This window comes from Anomalospiza imberbis, chromosome 5, assembly GCF_031753505.1.
Source record: "Anomalospiza imberbis isolate Cuckoo-Finch-1a 21T00152 chromosome 5, ASM3175350v1, whole genome shotgun sequence".
In the NCBI taxonomy this organism is placed as follows: Eukaryota; Metazoa; Chordata; class Aves; order Passeriformes; family Viduidae; genus Anomalospiza; species Anomalospiza imberbis.
Genome location: NC_089685.1, coordinates 61,847,307 through 61,866,554, shown reverse-complemented (window position 1 = coordinate 61,866,554; position 19,248 = coordinate 61,847,307). Strand labels below are relative to the sequence as shown.

The 19,248-nt window shown below is 45.8% G+C and overlaps 1 protein-coding gene across 7 annotated transcripts in view; it reads right to left on the bottom strand.

The window, feature by feature from the left end:
* Positions 1-19,248, bottom strand: part of SGSM3 (small G protein signaling modulator 3) — a 29,657-nt gene that overhangs the window by 4,158 nt on the left and 6,251 nt on the right. For 5 of the 7 annotated variants that reach the window (XM_068191356.1, XM_068191359.1, XM_068191357.1 and 2 more), the window contains 16 exons: positions 15,695-15,777; positions 14,346-14,431; positions 13,099-13,165; positions 11,097-11,305; positions 10,841-10,948; positions 9,925-10,068; positions 9,300-9,495; positions 8,950-9,095; positions 7,819-8,046; positions 6,862-6,916; positions 3,131-3,258; positions 2,674-2,829; positions 2,076-2,130; positions 1,607-1,656; positions 273-425; positions 105-175 (listed from right to left, as the gene is read on the bottom strand). In XM_068191356.1, coding sequence (XP_068047457.1) covers positions 105-175; positions 273-425; positions 1,607-1,656; positions 2,076-2,130; positions 2,674-2,829; positions 3,131-3,258; positions 6,862-6,916; positions 7,819-8,046; positions 8,950-9,095; positions 9,300-9,495; positions 9,925-10,068; positions 10,841-10,948; positions 11,097-11,305; positions 13,099-13,165; positions 14,346-14,431; positions 15,695-15,701 — 1,859 coding nt within the window. In that variant the 5' untranslated portion in view covers positions 15,702-15,777. Of the gene's footprint in view, positions 1-104; positions 176-272; positions 426-1,606; positions 1,657-2,075; positions 2,131-2,673; positions 2,830-3,130; positions 3,259-6,861; positions 6,917-7,818; positions 8,047-8,949; positions 9,096-9,299; positions 9,496-9,924; positions 10,069-10,840; positions 10,949-11,096; positions 11,306-13,098; positions 13,166-14,345; positions 14,432-15,694; positions 15,778-18,516; positions 18,610-19,248 lie in introns of all 7 variants that reach the window. The other 2 variants (XM_068191361.1, XM_068191358.1) reach the window with 1 other exon arrangement.

The window sequence follows — 19,248 nt, the reverse complement described above, 5'->3', positions numbered from 1 at the left end:
GCAGCCTGCTGACACCACACCCACAGGAGCATGGGGCAGACCATGAGCCTTGCCAAGGTGCAGAGCAGCATCAGTTTGATGAGTACGGAGGACCAGGCACAGACCTGTACGTCTTGCAGAGCACAAGGCGAGAATACACGGAGTCAAAGTCCCGTTCCACTTCCCGGCTTGCAGCCTGGAGGAGCAGAGGGACATTCAGCACACCTGCCCTACAACCAGTCACCTCAGTCCCCTGACAACATTGCCCCATGAAAGGAACTGGGACATCTCACCTCTTCAATGAACAGCCAAGGGTGGCAGGCCCCCCCCAGCAGAGATGGCTTCTTCAATCCATGTTCAAATATGGACTTCAAGGCTGGACAGAGTGTCCCTCGCACCAAGTCTGTCACTCCCTCTGTGACAGAGTCATCTCCAGCGATGGAGTACTGAGGAACAGGAAGAGCCAGCTCTCAGGAGGCAAAGAGGTGGAGGTGGTCCACTCACCCACACCTCTGCACAGACCAATTCCACTCCCAGGTGCCCGCCAGAACCCCTTCCCTCCTCTACCTGTCATGCTCTTGCATAAGGCCCCGTGTTCTGTGCTACTGCAGGGGATCTCCTGGGATCTTTGTGTTTAGGTGGTGCCCAGGAGACCACACAAGTGACCCCAGCACTATCCCGGCAGCATTCAGCACACAGGAATGTGGTGGTGTGATGCTGACTGACCTAAGGTGTGGCGAGAGGGACTGAAGGTCTCTGGGACTCTGTAAACTGCTAAAAGTCAAGACAAACAGAACCAAATAGGAATTTCCAGGGTATCACACTGACGCACTGCTAACACCCGTAAGTGGGATCCTCTCTGTTTCCACAGTTAGGAGGAGAAACACTCAGCAGTGCAGGACATTTCTCACAGAGAGGTGATCTGCATCTAAGGAGCCAGCCCTGAGAGAGGGGGAAGGCAGCAATATGTCAACATTGACATCTCTCTGAGGGCTTCTCTAGGGGGACTTGGGTCAGCCTTTGAGCTCTTCCTCACTCCCCAAGTGCTGAGAAGAAAGAGAACTGGACCTTCTCCACTTCCCCTGAAAACTGCTGAGGTCAACAGCTGCTGATGTTTGTCTCATACACACTACCTGAATCTTGAGGACATATTGAAGTATCTGCTATAGAAAAGTGCCATCCCATCACTGCCAGCTGTAAGAGGAACTAAGTTAGATTGTCCCCTTGGGCACAGCTGCTTGGGAAGAATTTACTGTCATGGTCACAAAGCATGAGCAGGATCCATAGGTACAGCCTCAAAGGAGTAAAGGAACACAGGCAGCTGGGAGCAGATAGAATCACTGCCCTGCTTCCTCATCTCTAGGGTCCTTGGAACCCCAGGCATCCCACACAGGTGCCTCGGCAGCCCTCTGGGGCCCTCATTCTCCACTTGGTCAGCATGGGGGAGTTGAGCAAACAGGCTTAGGAAGATAAGCTGCCTGATCACATCACAAAATGGCCAGAGAAAGCAAACCAGACTGAAGGAGAGAAATCTATGTCTCTTTTCAACTGTGTTTTTTTTCAGTTATGACATAACCCTTTTTTTTAACGTGAAGTTTTTTTTTGTAATGGTCGGGTTTTTAAGTACCTCTTTACTCCGTTCATCCAAGATCTCCACAAATTTTGCAGGAAACCAACCTACAAAGAGCGAACAAAGGGATGAGCCTGACAAAGATACTGAGAAATCCTTACACTAAGCCCAGTGGGAGCTGAGATAAAAATCAGAGTTCATAGGGCCTACCCCCAAAGAAGGAAGCAAGCTGCCTCAAAATCACAATAACTAAGGCAGTTGCACAAGAAAGTCAATTGCAGGACATTGCTCATACGCAGCAGTGGTGACATGCACCCAACCACCCCATGGCAGGAGGATGGAGCCTAAACTTGCTGTTTGCAAGAAATAACCAGGTCACTGCTGCATGACTGCTCTCATATGTTTCCTTTGCCCCTAGCGGATATACTGGGTAACCAGCAGAGCCTTTGCTGCCAGAGCAGTTGTTGTAGATGAACAGCTCTGCATCTGGCCTCACTCTCCCCAGTGCAACAAATCCTGTTCTCACCTCTCAGTCCATTCAGCTCTCCCACCCAACAGTGCTCATCCTTCTGGGAAATGATCTGAAAAAGAGAGAATGGAAAATACCAGTTGAAGAGGTTGCAGTGGCAGGAGGGGTACAGCTGCCTGGCTGTGTGTCCACAATGAGGAACTGCTTTCTTCTCAACTGCTTTGCCAATGTTCTCTTTTCATGTGGCCCAGGGCCTTCAAGGGCACAAAGCTACTGCAAACATCCTCTTCTCCTCACTTTTAGATGGGATGCTCACAGTTAAATGCAAATGGATGCTTTTACAGTCATATCACAATTCAGTGTGCAGTGATAAACTGGGACTTGGCTTGGACAAAATCCATCCTTTGCACAGCCATGCAGCAGCCAGGAAGGGGACTTGGTGGTGGCAGCGAGAACAACCCACAGGACAACACTCACAGGAACACACTGCCTCATCCCCAGGCAGTCCCTAGGAGCACCAGCTGCTTCTCTTGGGCTCCTAACTGGGCTCTGAGCTTATCTCCTCCCTTCCTTCCCCTGCAGGAGAGGTAGCACAGCGTCCCAAACAAGCTGGGTCTGCTTGTTCCCCGTGATGCCTGTCCACAGTCTGACACACCGTAATGATGTCGTTCTTGCGGAAGCCCAGCTCGTCATCATCGTGGCGCTCAAAATCCAGCAGTGCCTTGGCTCGGCAGCGCCGGTTGCGGGAACAGGCTACGTAGTTCTCGTGGTCCCGCTGGTGGCTCTCCATGCTGTAGTCTGGGGTCAGATCCTAGGAGGTACACACATGAGAGCAGAGAGGAATCAAAGTCCACAGGTGACTCCTGGCTATCTGCCAAAGCTTGCCTGCTCTTGTTCCCAAACCTTTTCCTGCTCCTAGACAGCAGACAACCTCTCAGCACAGCCCTCCACCACAGATGAATTAAGCAAGTCTCACCCTCCAGCCATTACACCTGGCATGCTCTTTCTCAAGCCCACACTTCAAGAGCATTTGAACAGCCATGTCCCGTGTTGAATACTCAAAACCCATGCCTGGAGCACACAGCAGTGCAGATCCAGCTGTTTCCACTCACAATTATGCAGTTCTTGGGATCCACGCACTGGAAGTGCCGTGCCACCTGGAGAATGGCCTCACGCAGGTCAGCCACCAGCTCTGTCTGCTTGATGTTCTTGGCTTTCAGTGCCTCCAGATCATCATCCCCTGGTGGAGCCCATGCAACCAGAGGGAAAGCAATGGAAGTAAAGCAAGTACATGGTATTTATTTTTTTGTTACTGTTAGAAATTACTGGTTCTGAAGAAACCAAAAAAGCCTACCATCAGAAGTACCTAAACTAAGGCAGATACTTACTGCCAATCTATTCAATAATGTAAATAGTACATACCAACCTGACTGCATCAAAGTTTAAGGAGATGATACTTCAAACCGCATATGGAACTGGAACATGTCATCTTTGACCTGCCTGAGAAACTCAGTATACCAAGGTACTACTTTAGAAAAATGTCTATAATACATGGTCAGCTGAAAGGTGGGACACAAGCAAGGGAATTGCAATAATTCCCTTCAACTGAAATTCTCTTGAAACTGAATCAGGTTTTGATTGAATTACTTCTGATATTTGTATAACTCACAGGCTGAGAGCGCTTTCTTCACCGAGTCTTGGAAAAGATTGGAAAAACTAAGACAGCCCACTTTCCTGTCCCAGTTATGAAGTCAGACCCACAAGAGACCTCAACCTCCCTAAGAGCCAGACTTCAAATGTTTGGGGTGTACAGAAATGGTCATGAGCCCAAAGTAAAAGTTACCAAAGCATCTTTTAACTATCACTAATCCCCCCCAGGAGTTTTGACAGCCTATGTCTATTACCTTATGCAGAAAGGTACCTGATGGTGTGGATTCTTTAGACAGTTAATGTATCTACATGCCTTAAATACTGGGTACATGATGTTTGGGAACAATGAATCATTTCCTTATTTTTCTAAAAAAATAATTTTGTATTAAATCCAAAGTATACTTTCATATATGTATTTTTGCTCCCTCTATAATATACTGAAGATGTGGTAGCTTGATTAGCATAATTAATGATGTATTTTTTCACTGAACTCCAATGTTTGTACAAACACAGCTTTTATTCAGGAGCCAAGTAAATCACCTACTAGCAAATTAGTACTCTGCTTATCCTTTAGCAGCATTATAGAAAACCATATGAATATAGCGTGGCCTGAGCTACAGCTGCTGCAACAGCTATATACACATTAAGCTTCTGCTAATTGAAAAATGATTAAAAGTACTTTTAATCATGTGATCCTAATTAAAAAGACCCAAACTTCAGAAACATAAATAAAAGCACAATATTATATAGAAAACAATTATAAAAATAATTGTATATTTGCTAGATTAAATTACTTGAGATACATCAGATACACAGAGCTTAAGAGAAAACTGAACTTTGCTTCTGAACTAGAAAAATTGTGGGGCATAGTTACTCCCAGTCCAAGCAATAAAAAAAATAACAAAATCTCCTCCTCTGTATCCAGGGGTAGGTACAGAGCATGCCAGTACTCTCACTATTCACAGATGCAGAGATTGAAGATAGATAAGTGAGCAGGTAGATGTCGGGGGTTCCCAGAAATTTCATGCTGCTAAAATAGAATGGGACTAGAGAAGAAACTAAACCACAGCTACACTAGCTCTGTGGGCTGCTCTCATTTACATAGATCATTGAGTCTTTCTGTCATCTCTCGGTCCCATCTGGCCAAAACACCATGCTCTTCCTTCTCTACTCAGATCAATCCTAGACAAACACAAGCAGTAGATGTGGGAAGCAAGTTCCACACTCTCTCACCTTAGAGTGGGTACAGAGGAAAGCAGCTGGCGTGTCCCCCAGACTCACCTCACTGCACTCAACACGTACACTTTCAAACTTCAACACCCACATTTCCAAACAGGAAACCACACTACATGATCAGCCACATGTGAGGAGGCTCTACTATGAGCCTGCAAAGACTGACGAGCTGCACAGCTCTGCACAGGAGGAGCTCTTCCGCATTCCCTTGCGGCAATGCCCACACAACTGGAAAACACCTCTTGCACGTTCTGCTCTCCACCAAATAATCTTTCCTTAATTGTTTCTCTTCCTGCATTGTAAATCTGGTTCAACTCTTTGAATCTCAACTACAGAAAGCCCTGACCAACCTGATCTTGCATGAACAAGAGTCTGCTTCAAACAGGAGACGTTGGAATACAGACACTGAGAGGTGTCTTCTAAACAGTGCTCCTGTGATTCTATGACTCCTGCCCAAGTTACTACCACACCTGAATTCACTCTAAGGAAGAAGAATTAAGCTCTGGGTAAGTTCTCCTTCCCTCCCAGATGAGGAAAGTAAGTACCAGTACTACACAGTAACTACCACAGGCAGCAAACTACATTTAGGATTGATTGTCAGTTCCCAGTAGAGGGTGAATTTATCACATACAAGCTTTCCTTCCTCTCGGGCTGAATTTTTCCATTGTGGTCAACTGCTGCAGGATGACAACGTCTCAGTTTTAACCATCATTTTAAATATTAACAATAATGCTAGGTAAAACACATGATGGTCATTGTACAGAAGCCCCACTAAAATGATAAAACCCTATCAATTATCTCTGTTCTACCACTGATATATTTTGAAGCTTGAACTTAAAATTTATCTTTGTGCAAGTGCATAAGTCACCATCACCTCCATAAAATATTCAAACTGTCAAGGAGATTGAGACACAAGAAAGGTGTGTGAGGCAGCCAAGTTCCCAGCAAGTTCAGTCTGTACCAAGTGTATGATAACATTACATACAAAAGCTCTGAGTTTAGGTTGCACAAGCAACTTTCCTGCGTTTCTTCACTTCTGCATGCTTGACATTACAGCATCATGGGTATTCCACCAAAATGTTTGTATGTAATGCTCTATGTGCTTGTAGGAAACCCATGACAATATATCAGCTTCCTGGAGAACATCAGAAAAGCTCCTCTCTGGAAAGACCAGTAAAGCCCATTTTTAGATTTATTCAGGCCATTTCAACAACAACAGGAACACTGTTTGAGCCCTGAAAATTCATTATGTCGTCTTCTTCAGGAAAAACAATTCCTGTGGTGACGTAGCAATCTCAAGAAGGCTAGTCAATTTCAAGTAAGGTGATGACACTGAGGCTTACAGCAGAAAGGGCTCTTATGGAGTCAAGAAATAAGTTACTCTTAAACCCCTCCAAAAGCTATTCTGACTGTGCCCTTTCTGGACATATGCTGGCTTGGCTCATAAGTGAAGAAAATTAAGAGTCAAAAGCAAGACTTCCCGTTGTTGTTGAAGTCACAACATCAAACTCTCAGAATAAGTAAAGGAAAACATAATGATGCTTTCATTTATAATTTTGATGGGTGACACACTAGACATCCTGCCCTGTCTCACATATTCAGAGATGTTCCTGAACTGAGCAGAGTAAGATCAGAGAGTACCGCATCCAGCCTGTGGACTGTATAATGTCTGCCAGAAAATGTGTTTGACTTGTTGGTCAGTGCAAGGAGGACATTACAGCTGGGCTGAGCTGCACCTCCTGCTGGTCCACTACTCATGGACTGTCTAACCTAAAATTTACTTTCTGAGCTCAGATCAAAGAAATCAAGTAGTAAACTGCACTTCTCCCTCTCATCCTTCAGTTCTGACTCCCTTCTCTCCAATCCCTCTGTCCCAATGTTTCCCTCCTTTGCCTGCTCCCCTCCTTCCTAAGCTGCTACAGCCACCAACAACACACGAAAGGCACAGGACTGTCCTTACCAAAAAGCAGAGAGGTGATGCCGGATTTCCTGCGCTGAGTCCTGCGTCGCACAATCTGTGGGAGAAGGAACAGAGAGAATGAAGTGCACACATTAGGACAGCCTTCAGAAATAAAATAAAGCAACTCTCCATTCCAGTCAGTTCTGGACAAGGGGTCCTGTCACCGACCACTAGAAGGGGCAGGGCAGTGAACTGGCAGTTTTAGAAAGGAATTGCTCTAGTCCTATCACATTGAATCAGCTTTACTGCTCCATCTGCTCCACGTGCAACAGGTACTTTATACCTTAATTATTAAAAAAGCATAATTGAAGTTCAAGAATCAACTACAATCCATGTAAATATTATAATAATTTTATTTTAACTCTAAATAATTTCAATTCTAATTCTATTTGTTGCAAAAAGCAGTTCCACATGTAATTGTATATAAATTTCTAAGTGTATGGCTATTACATTTTAGAATTGCCTGAGTGTCTTGTCTGCAACTATAGATTTTAGTCCAAGATTAAACACAGCTGCATTTTTAATCTGGCTCCTCAAAAGCAGCTGCTGCTGTCTTCTGACTCTACCTTCCAAGGTTATTTTAGTGTACCAGTTTCTTACTAATAGATTAAATTCAGTTCCTACTCTGTGCTTCAAGCAAATTCTGCCAAAAGCATATGTTGTTTCTTTTAGTTTCCATTAATGAAATGCATCACATTTCATCATCACTCTCATGAATAATAATTACAATCAGTGCTAATATCCCTTTCATGTGGGGATTTAGCAACCAGGACAGAATTGGCAGCATGTCATTGGTATAGGACTTCCCAATACATTTTCTTCACTGGGTAACAATTATCCTGGAACCAAAAATCCTCTCAAACAGGAGGACCTCCTGCTCACAAACCGTAATTGGGTGGGAATATGTAAGGAATGGTAAAAAGGGAGCAGCAGAGGCAGTGGGCTCTGTGCACTCACTTTGGATAGGTTGTTGACAGTGGTGCTGGAGTTGAGCAGCTGCCCCTGCTCAGCGATGAGGTAGGCCAGGTGTTTGCGGCGCTGGGTCTCCACTGCCACGTCCGTCAGCGAGCCAGCCACGCGCATGGCCTCTCGCAGCAACACATCTGCGTCTTCAATCTGGCTCGGGATGTCTGACAGCGTGTTGAAGATCGAGGCAGAGTTCTCAGACTGGATCAGCTCATCCTCCTGCAACAACACAGTCATTTTTGCCTCATGGAGGGGTAACATGACAACTGTGCTCCTGAGGCTGCTAGATGCAGTTTTACATTCAGTGTACAGCCTGGGCAGGTACAACCAGAAAATTCCATTTAAAAAACCTTCAGCGGGAAAAGTCCTAACTACTTTTGAGAGGGGAACAGCATCTTTTACTGCTCTACTGCATTCTCCTCCTAGAATTCTAGCTGGCATTTTTTTGAATCACAGCATTCACCATCAAAATGAAATCAAATCAGCATGGAAAACCAAACCCAAACCTATTCTGCACCAACCACTAGGACTGGTCACAGCAGGGATCTTGCTAGGGATAAGAGAATAGGGAGTTGCACTCTAGAACACCTGCCATGTCAAACTGTGTCCCACCTTCCCCTTACTCCCAGCAGGATCACCCTTGCCCTTCACACAGCAAACTGAATACCAAACTGTTTTTCACATAGAAAAGGAAAAGATCAGGCCAGCCAAATCAAATGCAGTCAGGACAATGTTAATCTCTTAGAGCATTCAAGCAATGCCATACAAAACTTCCCAGATGATCACAACTTTGGCTTTCTCTTTCCTCCCAGATTGTGCAAAATCAAGAGGTATCTCAGTTTAGGTTCAGATAAGGTGGACCCTCAGGCTGGGATCTAGACTGATTAGAGGGTGGCAGCTGATGAGGTTTAATTATGTGGCAACAAATGAGGTATGCACGGGAAACAGCAATCTCTAATTTCAGTGAAGTTTTTCACAGCCTCCAGTTCCGAAGGCAGCAGGAAGTTGTCTTCCCTAACACACTCCCAAACATACAACAAGCGGATACAAAACCTTCTTGCCCCAAAATCTCAGAAATAAACACTGAAGTATGATAAAGGTGGGAGAAGAGTTGGGAATTACCTTCATACTTAGCATGCCCAAGGTGACTTGGAACAGCACCAGAGAGCCCTCGTAGAAGAAGAGGTCCCAAATACGCAGCAGCAGCTTGATGTGGACAACACTAGCGAAAGAGGTGAGGAACCAGTGCAAGGTGATCAAGGAGAGCTCTGTGAACAGAGACATGGAAAATAATCACAACAAAGGAAGTCTGTCAACCATTGAAGGTGGACCCTCCTAAGGGCTTTCCTCCATGCACTGCCTCCAGGGTCAGGAGGTTTGCTCTTCTCCCTGGTGCTCCCCTTTGTGAAAAAAGAACAATACTCTTTGTCTGCATGTCACCCTGGCAAGAAATTTCTAGGGCACACTTTTACCAATGTCGTGCTCCTGAAGCAGCTTGTCCAGGCGGGGCAGGTACTGCACGATGAGCTGCCGCAGGACACGCTGGTCTGTCTGCACACCCATCAGGGTGGTGCTGAAGTAGGAGGCAGGAACCAATTCCTCAATGATAGCGCACATCATCCAGAAGGCATCTTCCTCCTCCAAGAAGAGCAGCAGAGAGGCAGCCACCTAGGATTTTGAAGGAAGAAAAACTGCATGTTCTAAGAGGGAACTCTCAGAGTAGACAGTAGAGAAAAACTGCATGTTCTAAGAGTAGAACTCTTTCCCCACTTTCTCACATGGAGAGATGGACCAGTATCTAGGTGATAAAAATCTTCCTTCTGCAGGAGCTCTATTGCAGTCTTCACTGAAGGGATTTCTCCTCAGTATAATGACTGCCCCCTCCCCAAAAGATGGATCACAGTCTTCTGTATCTTTGGATGTGTGGTGATACTCTGCTCTCCCTTCTTTAGTAAAAATATTCCAGGTGGAAGGGATTTCTCTTCAGCTCACCTGGAGACCACAGTATCTGGCAGCACTACCTCAAATAATCCGCTGTAGTGCAGCAACCAGATACAAACTGATCCCTACCACAAAGACACTCTAAAAGCAGGTTACCATGCCAGTGCCCTGACAATATCCAATGTCTGGGTAGAGCCAGGCAAGTCCCCGTAGTATCCTGCGCAGCCGCGGCACCCCGATGCTGTTCATGTTGGAGAAGCAGGCGTTGCTGGGCATTGTCCGTAGCAAGTCCTTTTCAATCTGTCAGGCAGCCATAAACAAGGACAGAGTCAGCTTGCAGCATCTGAAAAACTGCCTTCAGCTCTCTACACTTCCCCTGGCCCCCTGCCTCAGGGAACTCTGCCTCCCCACACCCACCCATAAGTCCTCAGGCACCAAAGAAGATGTCCCTGTCCGAGTATCTGGCGTCAGTTTAACAGCCTTCAAAGATGTGGGAAAATGCCAGTGAAGACAGTGGCTTGCCGAATCCCTAGAAATACTTGCCTAAACTCAGACCCTAGTTTCACCACTGACAAAAGGAAACATGCACTAAGTTGGGAATTACATCTGCTTGGATTTCAAGCATGGCTTCCCAATGAATGTATTCCAGAGAAAAACCAACAACCTGGCCAAATCCATGAAGTCAAAGGAAGAGGGAAAACATCATTTAATAGTCTTGCTGGTGTTCAGAAACTTTGTGCTTGAGGGAACAAAGGCCCTGAAAGCAGCTGCCACAATCTCAACAGAGGTGCATCTGTCAGCCTTTCATCCTTCCCTTTCCTCAGTGACTATGAGGATGTTTGCTGAGATGCAACTGCAGCATTTTTCTAACTCTTTTCCCGCTGTCCTAGGAAAGAGTAGAGCTGTTCCAACAAAACAGAGGAGAAATATGCCCCACAGGATTAAGCTTTAGCAGGATTTAATCACACATCCTCTCAACTACCCCTGCTGCAGCTGTCAGGCAGACACCCCATCTTCCTCACACAGCAAATCTTGCCCTTCTTCCCACTCAGCACTAGGAAGGATCTCCTACCTGTTTGGCAGCAATGGTTTCATCGTTAGAGCTGTTTTTCACAATATCTCGATATGACATCTCTGAGTTCCTCTTCTTCTGCAAAGCCCCTGAAAGGCGCATCCACAGCTGGGGGTACAGGGTGAACAGAGACACAAGTCACTCAGCCACAGAAAGCCATAATCTGGCACCCTCTCAACTGCCATCTCAAGAGATCTCATTCCATGATCTCTTACTCCAGGCAGGAGTGCCTGCCCAGAACAGGCAGAACTCTCACCTGTGGCCTCATGCTATGTGGGATGCCAGCCAGCACCAGGGAGCGCAGCTTGTCTGAATGTGGCAGGGTGACCTCAATTTTGTCCCAGGTGAGGTCACCCACATCATGGTTGTGCGTGAATTCCAGATGAGCCTGCCACTTGAGCCTCTGCTGTGGCTCCTCTGTCAGTGGGACCCCCAGAAGCTTGCTGGAGTTCGGCTCAGCACCATCTGCTTCAGCAAAGGGAAGAGAAAGGAACGGAGACAAGTGAGACAGGGAACAGGAGTGGAAACGAACACATGGCAGGGTGGGAAATAGGACAGCCATCTGCAAAAAGTATATTCAAAACATTCATATCTTCCAGTCAGAGCATGGAAAGGCAAAGGTTGGTTTCTAACTGCCTACACCATGCAGCAAATTTTATGGTCATAAGCAGAAGGCTTGGGATATTGAGAATGAAAGAAGCTGTCGGCAGGCTTCTAGTCTCTACTTACTCATGATTTAGACCACAGTGTGGCTGGAATTAAACAAGATCCTGGCAGCAGTCATCCTGCTGGGTTTTGCAAGTATCTGTAAATCAGGCTGACAAAAGCACAGCAAGCCTCAGAGTTGGAAAGCAGAAGCTATACCCTCATGGAAGTCATGAGGTGAAAAATGTTAACTTTGGGTCTATTTAATCACCAAAAATGCTTTAATAACGACATTTCCAAATTCACAATGAGAGAGCACCTTAACCTGAGGCTGGCTTCTTAAAATAGATACTTTAGCACAAGGACAGGTTTGACATAAGGCACTCTGTCCTTCATCTTATAATACACCTCAACAACGCACTCCAAATATTTCTGCTGATTTTATAATGCACAGATGTTCTGTCTGAAAAAAAATCACTATGTTCTGTCCTCATCTTCAGGTCATTGCTTCCAAGAGGATCCTCTATGACTCAAGGTGCCACAGGGGCGCACATGCAAACAACTTCTGCCCTTACATTATATAGCCTGAGCCCTGGGAATGACCCCCAGGGCACATGACACAATTCCTACATCTCCTACTTCTTTCTCTTCCTCTTTGCTAAGGTAGCCAGCTGTTGTAGTTTAATGCTCAGCTTCAACAGCACTCCATGCCTCCTTCTATTTGGTTGTCTACCTCCATAGCTTGCAGAAAAAGTAGGATGTAGGTTTTTGCCCTACACTTCGCTGAGGTGGGCAGAACATACCACCACTCTCCTTGGCCACGAGTTTTTCAGCAGACAGCACATTTCACTGTGCCCGCTATAAGCCCTTGCAGTGCTACTGAATGTGCTGTTATATTTTAGTTAAATGGTATGCTCTGTCTCACCCCTGGAAAATGTCTGGTTTATTCCAAGCCTGTGATCCTCCCCTGCAGTATCCTGTGTCTGTAATCCCATTGGCCCAATCTGTTCCGCGCCCACTTTGAATCTCCCTGTTTCAGTGTGCCAGGGGGATGCCAGGTCTTAGCCGGCTCTTGGCCGGTGCTCTCTCGGCCCCTCTCTCCCTCTTCCCCCCGCCTCTCCCTCAGAAACCACGCTGCCTCCCGGAGGTAGGACCCCCAATAAACCCTCATCTAATGAGCACCCTTGGAAGCCGTGTGGAGTCTCCTTGCCTGCCTGCTGCTACCAGTGAACTCACAGCTTAGGGGGCGCCCCGGGGACACCCCGGAGGGTCCCCCCAAATGCACCACTACAACTGAACACAATGAAGATCCCACTGTGAACTGGGAAAGTAGCCCTTCTCCAGCATGCAGCTGCTAACAGAAATGGTAACTCCTCAACTTTTCTTCCTCTTCCCCATGACACAGCATAAGGGGATGGAAGTAATCACTGCATAGTCTATGCTCTGGATTTCCATAAGGCCAGCACGTCTAATGCACTGGATTACAAATGGTAGGATACAGAAACAGGTGGGTAGACAAGACTCAGCACAGAATGGCTGTAAAATCCTGCCACACTTAAAAGCATGGGAAGGGCTGAACACAATGCAAGTGGGAGGGACGGGACTGGTTTTACCTTCCTTGTCAACTCGGAAACCAAATTCATCGTAGCGGAACTCCGGCTGCTCCACGGATTCTTCTTTCTGGGAGATGTGAGGAAGGAAAACAGACATTTTCAGCAGTTTATCACTGAATAACCACACAGAGACACATAGATATTGTCTCTTCCCACCACCGCTCACTCTGTGCCCTTTGACCAACTAGACCCTTTGCCCTTTAATTTTTAAAGCCTCCCACCACAATTCCCAGCTGAGGAGATGTTGCCTGTCATTCCCATTTTGACTTCTCCATGGAAAAAAACTATACAGATTTTCCCAGCAGGACTTCAGCTCAGCATCTTATCAAGATCAGAACTGCTCACCTGGAGGGACACACAGCCCTCCTCATGGACTGAGGAATATACAAACACCAGCTAAAGTGGCCTCTACTGTCTGCATCACTAATACACAGCCGTCCTTCCTGTTACCTCTGCACATACACTGCAAACTCAGCTCCCTGTACCACTCCATCTCCTGCCTGTTGCTCTCAAATGTCCTTTGAAAGGCAGCAGGCAAAACTGGGATTTGCACCTATGCTGCAAGTCCAAATTATAGGCCAAAGAAACTTAAGTTCCATAACCTTAAAAAAATCTCAACCTTCCTCATCTGTGCTCATGGTTGGCATTGGGGCATACGGGGGGATACACACCGGAGATTACCTCCAGGCTTTTTTTAGAAGTAAATACCTACTGCTCTCTCCCTTTTCCTGCAAGCCCACCTGCACCTCCTGTGGGGACTCTTGCAAGCACTGCAACCAGGCAGCACGTAAGAAGCAAGAAGCACTGCCCATACATCTCCAACAAAAAGCTTTAATCTGCTTTCAGCAAACACTGTGGCTAAATTACAAAATTCCACAGCTGCTTCCTTCCTTCCTGCTCTACCCACCTGGTGACAAGCTTGAAGCTAGCATTTCCTGCCATGTACAAGCTGTCCAGAGTAGCTTGATGATGACAGAGGCTCCCTAAGGGTGTCAACATTTTTACAGTGAAGAAATAGTTGCAAAACAGCAGGGAAATAATTCACAGAAGTTTCTTTATGCTCTGCAAGATCCTCTTGCAAAAGCCAGGATGCAACCACAAAACCTGTGAAGTCCATAACCAGAACACAGGAGGAAAAGCGCACCCCTCTCTCCTTTTCCCTGTGGCTTTCAGAGACCACCAGAAACACCAGGTTCCCCCTACTTTTGCAGAGCCAGAGAACATCCCCACCCCGTCCTACACTGTACCTGTGTGTATTTTGCCAGGATCTCCTGAGGCCAAATGCTGGGTGTGAGTGCTGAGAAGGGACCTCCAGCAGAGGGAGTGTGATGGCCTAAACAGAAAGAGATCAACGCGTAGCAGTGAAAACCTGGAAGAACACCCTTGGATGATACACACTCCATACAGACTGTTCCAGCATGGGAAGGACTCACTCATCAGTTTGTTGCTACTGCTACTCTAAACATTGAGACAGCTCCCACTTCACCAGGAAAGCCAGTAATTTCAGATGGTTTTGTTCCTTTTTATTGAGCAAAAGAGGCAAAAGGGCCAAATGGAGTTACCTCTAAGAAAGTGGTTCTTAGGAAAGAGAAATAGTTCCATCATATGATCACTCATCTGCTTGGAAAAGCTGTGTGATCAGCTGTGAACAAGCTATGGGTGTCATCACCAAATAAATATTATTTTGCAGAAGTAACTTCCTCATATGGACCAGCACCAGCAGCACTCCAGAGTTTCCTGAAACTCTGTCACTCAGGCACCAGAATGGAAAATCAGAGCCCTCAGAAAGATGCTCAACTGCTCCCTTTTTTCCCAGCAGCCTGGGATATTGTCAGACCATGTATAGAGAGATGCAGCAATGAAAGTATGCCTATAATCTTGGTCTTTTGTGTTCAAGACAAGCACTCTTCCAGTCTCCGGTAGCGCCCCAGTGAACAGCTTCCCTTGGAATACAAGCAGACATCAAGTCTTGCAATTGAAGCAGATAAACATGTCCCAAGTCTGCTATTGTTCTATCAGAAAGACAAAGGTCTACTTAGCCTTGCAGCATAGTCTCCCCCAGGGTTATGTGCCCTGAAATAACCAGCTTGACCAGGAAGGAAGGTCTAGAAAAAAGTACAGGGTGAGAAAGATGGCTTCTGTACAAAGGAGAAGACCTAGTTTTAGCAAAGCTTCTATCTCAGAAGTCCACAACTGAACTGCAGTTATCCTTCAGCATTCTGCCTGTCCTACAGCTATCACTGTACAGCAGAAATCTCTCACAGTCATTGTGAGCCACTCACTTTGGGGGAAGTGTTGGGGGAGAACAGAATCAAGCAAATATTAAGGAAAAATGGGGAAGGCAGACCACATTTCAACCTCCTTCTTCCTCTCTGTTCAATGGCTGAAAAAGCCTCTACATTGTAAAAGAAGGAACTGAGTTCACCCTGAGTGAAAAGGCTGCTGGGTCACTAATTTTCCTCTCTCTCAATCTGACCAGAAAATATGTCATGTAAAGAATGGTTCTTAGAACCAGAAAGCTTTATTATGAAGTTTCAGCTGAAGACAGAGCAAGCAACAAAATGAGAAGATACTGTGTCAATTTCTGTGCGCTCACCTGACATTGCACTAGGCAAGGCTGAGTGGCACAGGTGTCAGCAGGTCCAGAAAAGCTGTCCACAGAGGTGAGATGTTACACTCCTGTTATAAAAAGAAAAAAAGGGTGATGAGAGAATTCAATTAGCATCTAAGAATATGGTGGGGGACTGACAGACCCCTTACACACAACTTCCTCATATGAAAATTAAATTCCTTAGTATTAAGTTCCGCCCCCATAAGAAATAAATTCTAGAGACTGGAATTTCCTTTTGTTTTAATACCTACTGACCAGCTAGAAAGAGCACACTGTCATTTGTCTTGTGGAAATAACAGCATTGCTGGTTGAAAGAATGTAAAAAAAAAAACAAGTCAACTTTACCACCTTTTCCATTGCATATTGTGAGTCCTGTATTTAATGATGTAAACTAAGAAAATACCTTATACATCATCATTCTCTGAAGACACTGGCCATGGAGAAGGGACAGGAGTGGTGAAAAGGCTTTAAGGGGTAATCATTAGATGCAGTAAGTCCAAAAGAGACTTTAGGAGTAGCTCCACAAAGCACAGGAGTAAAGTGTGTAGGGCTGCAGAATACAAGTCCCTGAAGCATGTGGATGTGGACAAGACGCTATCAAGTACCTCTGCAAAGAGTCACGAACCAGGCTCCTCTGATTCAGGCAATAGAGCTCTCCTCCTTGCTTTCCTGACACTAGTTAACAGCATATTTTATGGGGCTTTCTATGGGGATTTCCAGGAAAACAGTTGAATAGTTCAGTAATCAGAGATATTCTGGACTTTAGGATCAACCTTACAACTTGTGTGTGGGGGACAGCAAGAGCCACCTCTACCAAGTAGATAAAGCTAGTGCTGGGATAGATCAGTCACTCACACCTCCTTGGGAAAGAACCTGGGAGAAACTAACATTTGCACACCTAAGATGGCTTTTCCAGCTTCCCTTTTCATTAAAGCTACTTATGACTGTAAGCTGCTAAAAGGAGGAACCCCAGGGATTCATCCCACAGGCCCTATCCAAGTTGTTTCACAGTGCTGATTAGTACAAGGTTATATTGCCTTTGCATCTCAGTGAGCTTTCCAGTGAGCTCCTGCAGCCAGGAAGCAACTTGCTACAGCACTCCAAGATAAGCAGCTGCACAACACTGCAAAAGCATAAAAAACATCTGTGTCTGGGAACACAATGACTAGGTTTCTTTCCTCCTTTTGCATTTAAACAGTTCTCTGCCTCAGAAAGGCCAGCCTGGATGAAAAGACACTGATCCATTCTGACACTAATGCTTAGGGCAAACAGAATCACAAACAAACAAAAAAATAAAATCCAGCTTTTGTTTCTGAGAAGTAGTGCTGTCCACAGCATGGTCAGTTGCATGTCCACCAGTTCTGTAAATGTTTGTGTGTTCTTCCCTACACTCCAGTCTCATTTGTTCCCTTAGCACCAATGCTTCTCGGTAGTTGAAGACATAGCAAAAATTACAAAATGAGCATCTGTATGCTCATATTACATGGGAACACACAGAGCATACGTCCCAAGCAGGTAAATTGGCTGACATTACTTATTTCCCTTTCAACATAGCTGTGAATGTATTTTGATGCTTTTTTCACTGCCTCACAACCATGGCTGCTCTGCTCCTGAGCCTGCAAGGTGTCCTTCTCCCCTGCCTTCTCTCGCTCAGTTAACCCTGTTTCCAATGGCTTTTATTAGGAATGCAGTCACACGTGGTACGTCTGCCACGCTTGTCATTGCCTGTGCTCTGAATCCATCCTCAGTGCCTTGAGCTTGTGTGTAGAGATTCCCCTCAGCCATTAATAACCTTCATTGCATATACAACCACTGCTGACCCAACCTGCTGTGGAGGAACCAGGCCAGGGTGTCAGGCACGTGGCTGAGAAAAAAACCCATAATAAGGGAATAAACCACAGTGCTTGGAAACAGGGCAGGAGAGTGCTGAGTGAGTCTCTCCTTGTCCCAAGACAGGTGTAGCAGATGGAACACCCTCCCTTGTCCATGTCATCACGCCCTGGCCTCTGCCTTGCTGGGGATCGCTCCCCTGCCTGCTCTCCTATCCCTGACATTAGAGAACTGAACTTGGTGGGCAGGTTTTTCCTGCCCCTGGTTCCCATAGAAACCTTCCTGCAAGCACCCATCTGGGACAGAGGCCAGAGAGAGCGTGAGGCTCACCTTGTTGCTGGCATGCTTGTGCAGAAGGGCAGGGTGAGCAGCAGGAATCACACCAAGGGAAGGCTCCTGCTCTGGCACATGGACACACTGCCCTGGGCACTGCCCTCAGAGCCAGTTGTCTCCAATAGAAGTTGCTGAGGCCACTGAACCAGCCCTTCCAGCATCACAGGGACTGGGAAGAAGATTCCCTGACACAGCCAGGCACCACCTAGTGCGAGCCAGGAGGAGGAGGAGGAGGATATCTTACACTTGGGATTGACATAGTAAGGTCTTTCCTTTGACTGAGGCATATAAACCTAAAGCAACTCTCAGGCTCTCTTAGCCAGGAGATAGCAAGTAACAAAAAGGGCTCCACAAAGCTTGTGAAACCACATGTCTAAAATTGCTGTTATTTGCAACATACACACTTCTGAAATAAAGCAAAAGTAAGAAATGCAAAGGAAAAAATACATCAGATCCAACAAATATTAATGGCACCTCCCTAACCCTCAGTGCTACAAAATTAAAACCAGTTTCACCCACACATTAAGGAGCATCTCCCATGTTTAAGGCAATTTAAGTTTCTTATATGAAGCAATTTTGGCCACACAACAGGTAGTCTTCATATTTTGAAAGAAACATATTTTTTGCTAAAATGCAAATAGTACCTGTAAATCAGAGATTTACTTTTTGAATTCAGAGTCCAAAACGAATCACATCACGATTTGTTTCCAGCCTGCTAGAACAGAGGTGTGATGTACCTGAAAAAGAAGGCTACAATGGAAGCATGCAGGCAGCATCAGGTACAGCCATTTGAAGAACTCCACCTGCAACGCCTTTGTTGGAGTTGCAAACACACACCATGCAGGATTATGTCCAATTAGTTTATTTTCTAGTGCAGGTGTCCTTTAGAAATTGATGTTTGCAAAGGAGTCCTGCAAATTTACTTCCACTTGGAAATACTGCACCTCTCCTGGACACACTGGCTCTTCCCCACAGCTGTAGCATGAGAGATTTCAATGACCTGGCTCCTGGGAAACACCAGATAGCAATCTCCTGCTGCCTGTGTTTTACCAGCTTAGCCTCTTTTGCTTAGGTGATCTCCACCTAAGCCTGTGGTGATAGGGCCTGGATGTGCTAAGCACAAAATTACACTGTCTGGAGCCTTTCAGTAGGACCTTTAATTTGGGACAGAAACTCCTTCCCAAGAGTGTTCTTCCTCCACTGATTAAAAAAAAATCCACCAAAAAGGCAGCATACTTCTAGCAGACTGTGGAGACAAACATTTTACCAAGCAATGTTTTTGTATCCCGAAAACTTTACAACCAGTAATTATGCAGGAACCTCCACCGAGTATCATCAGAAGGAACAGAACAAGCATAACGATTCTTTCTAGAATA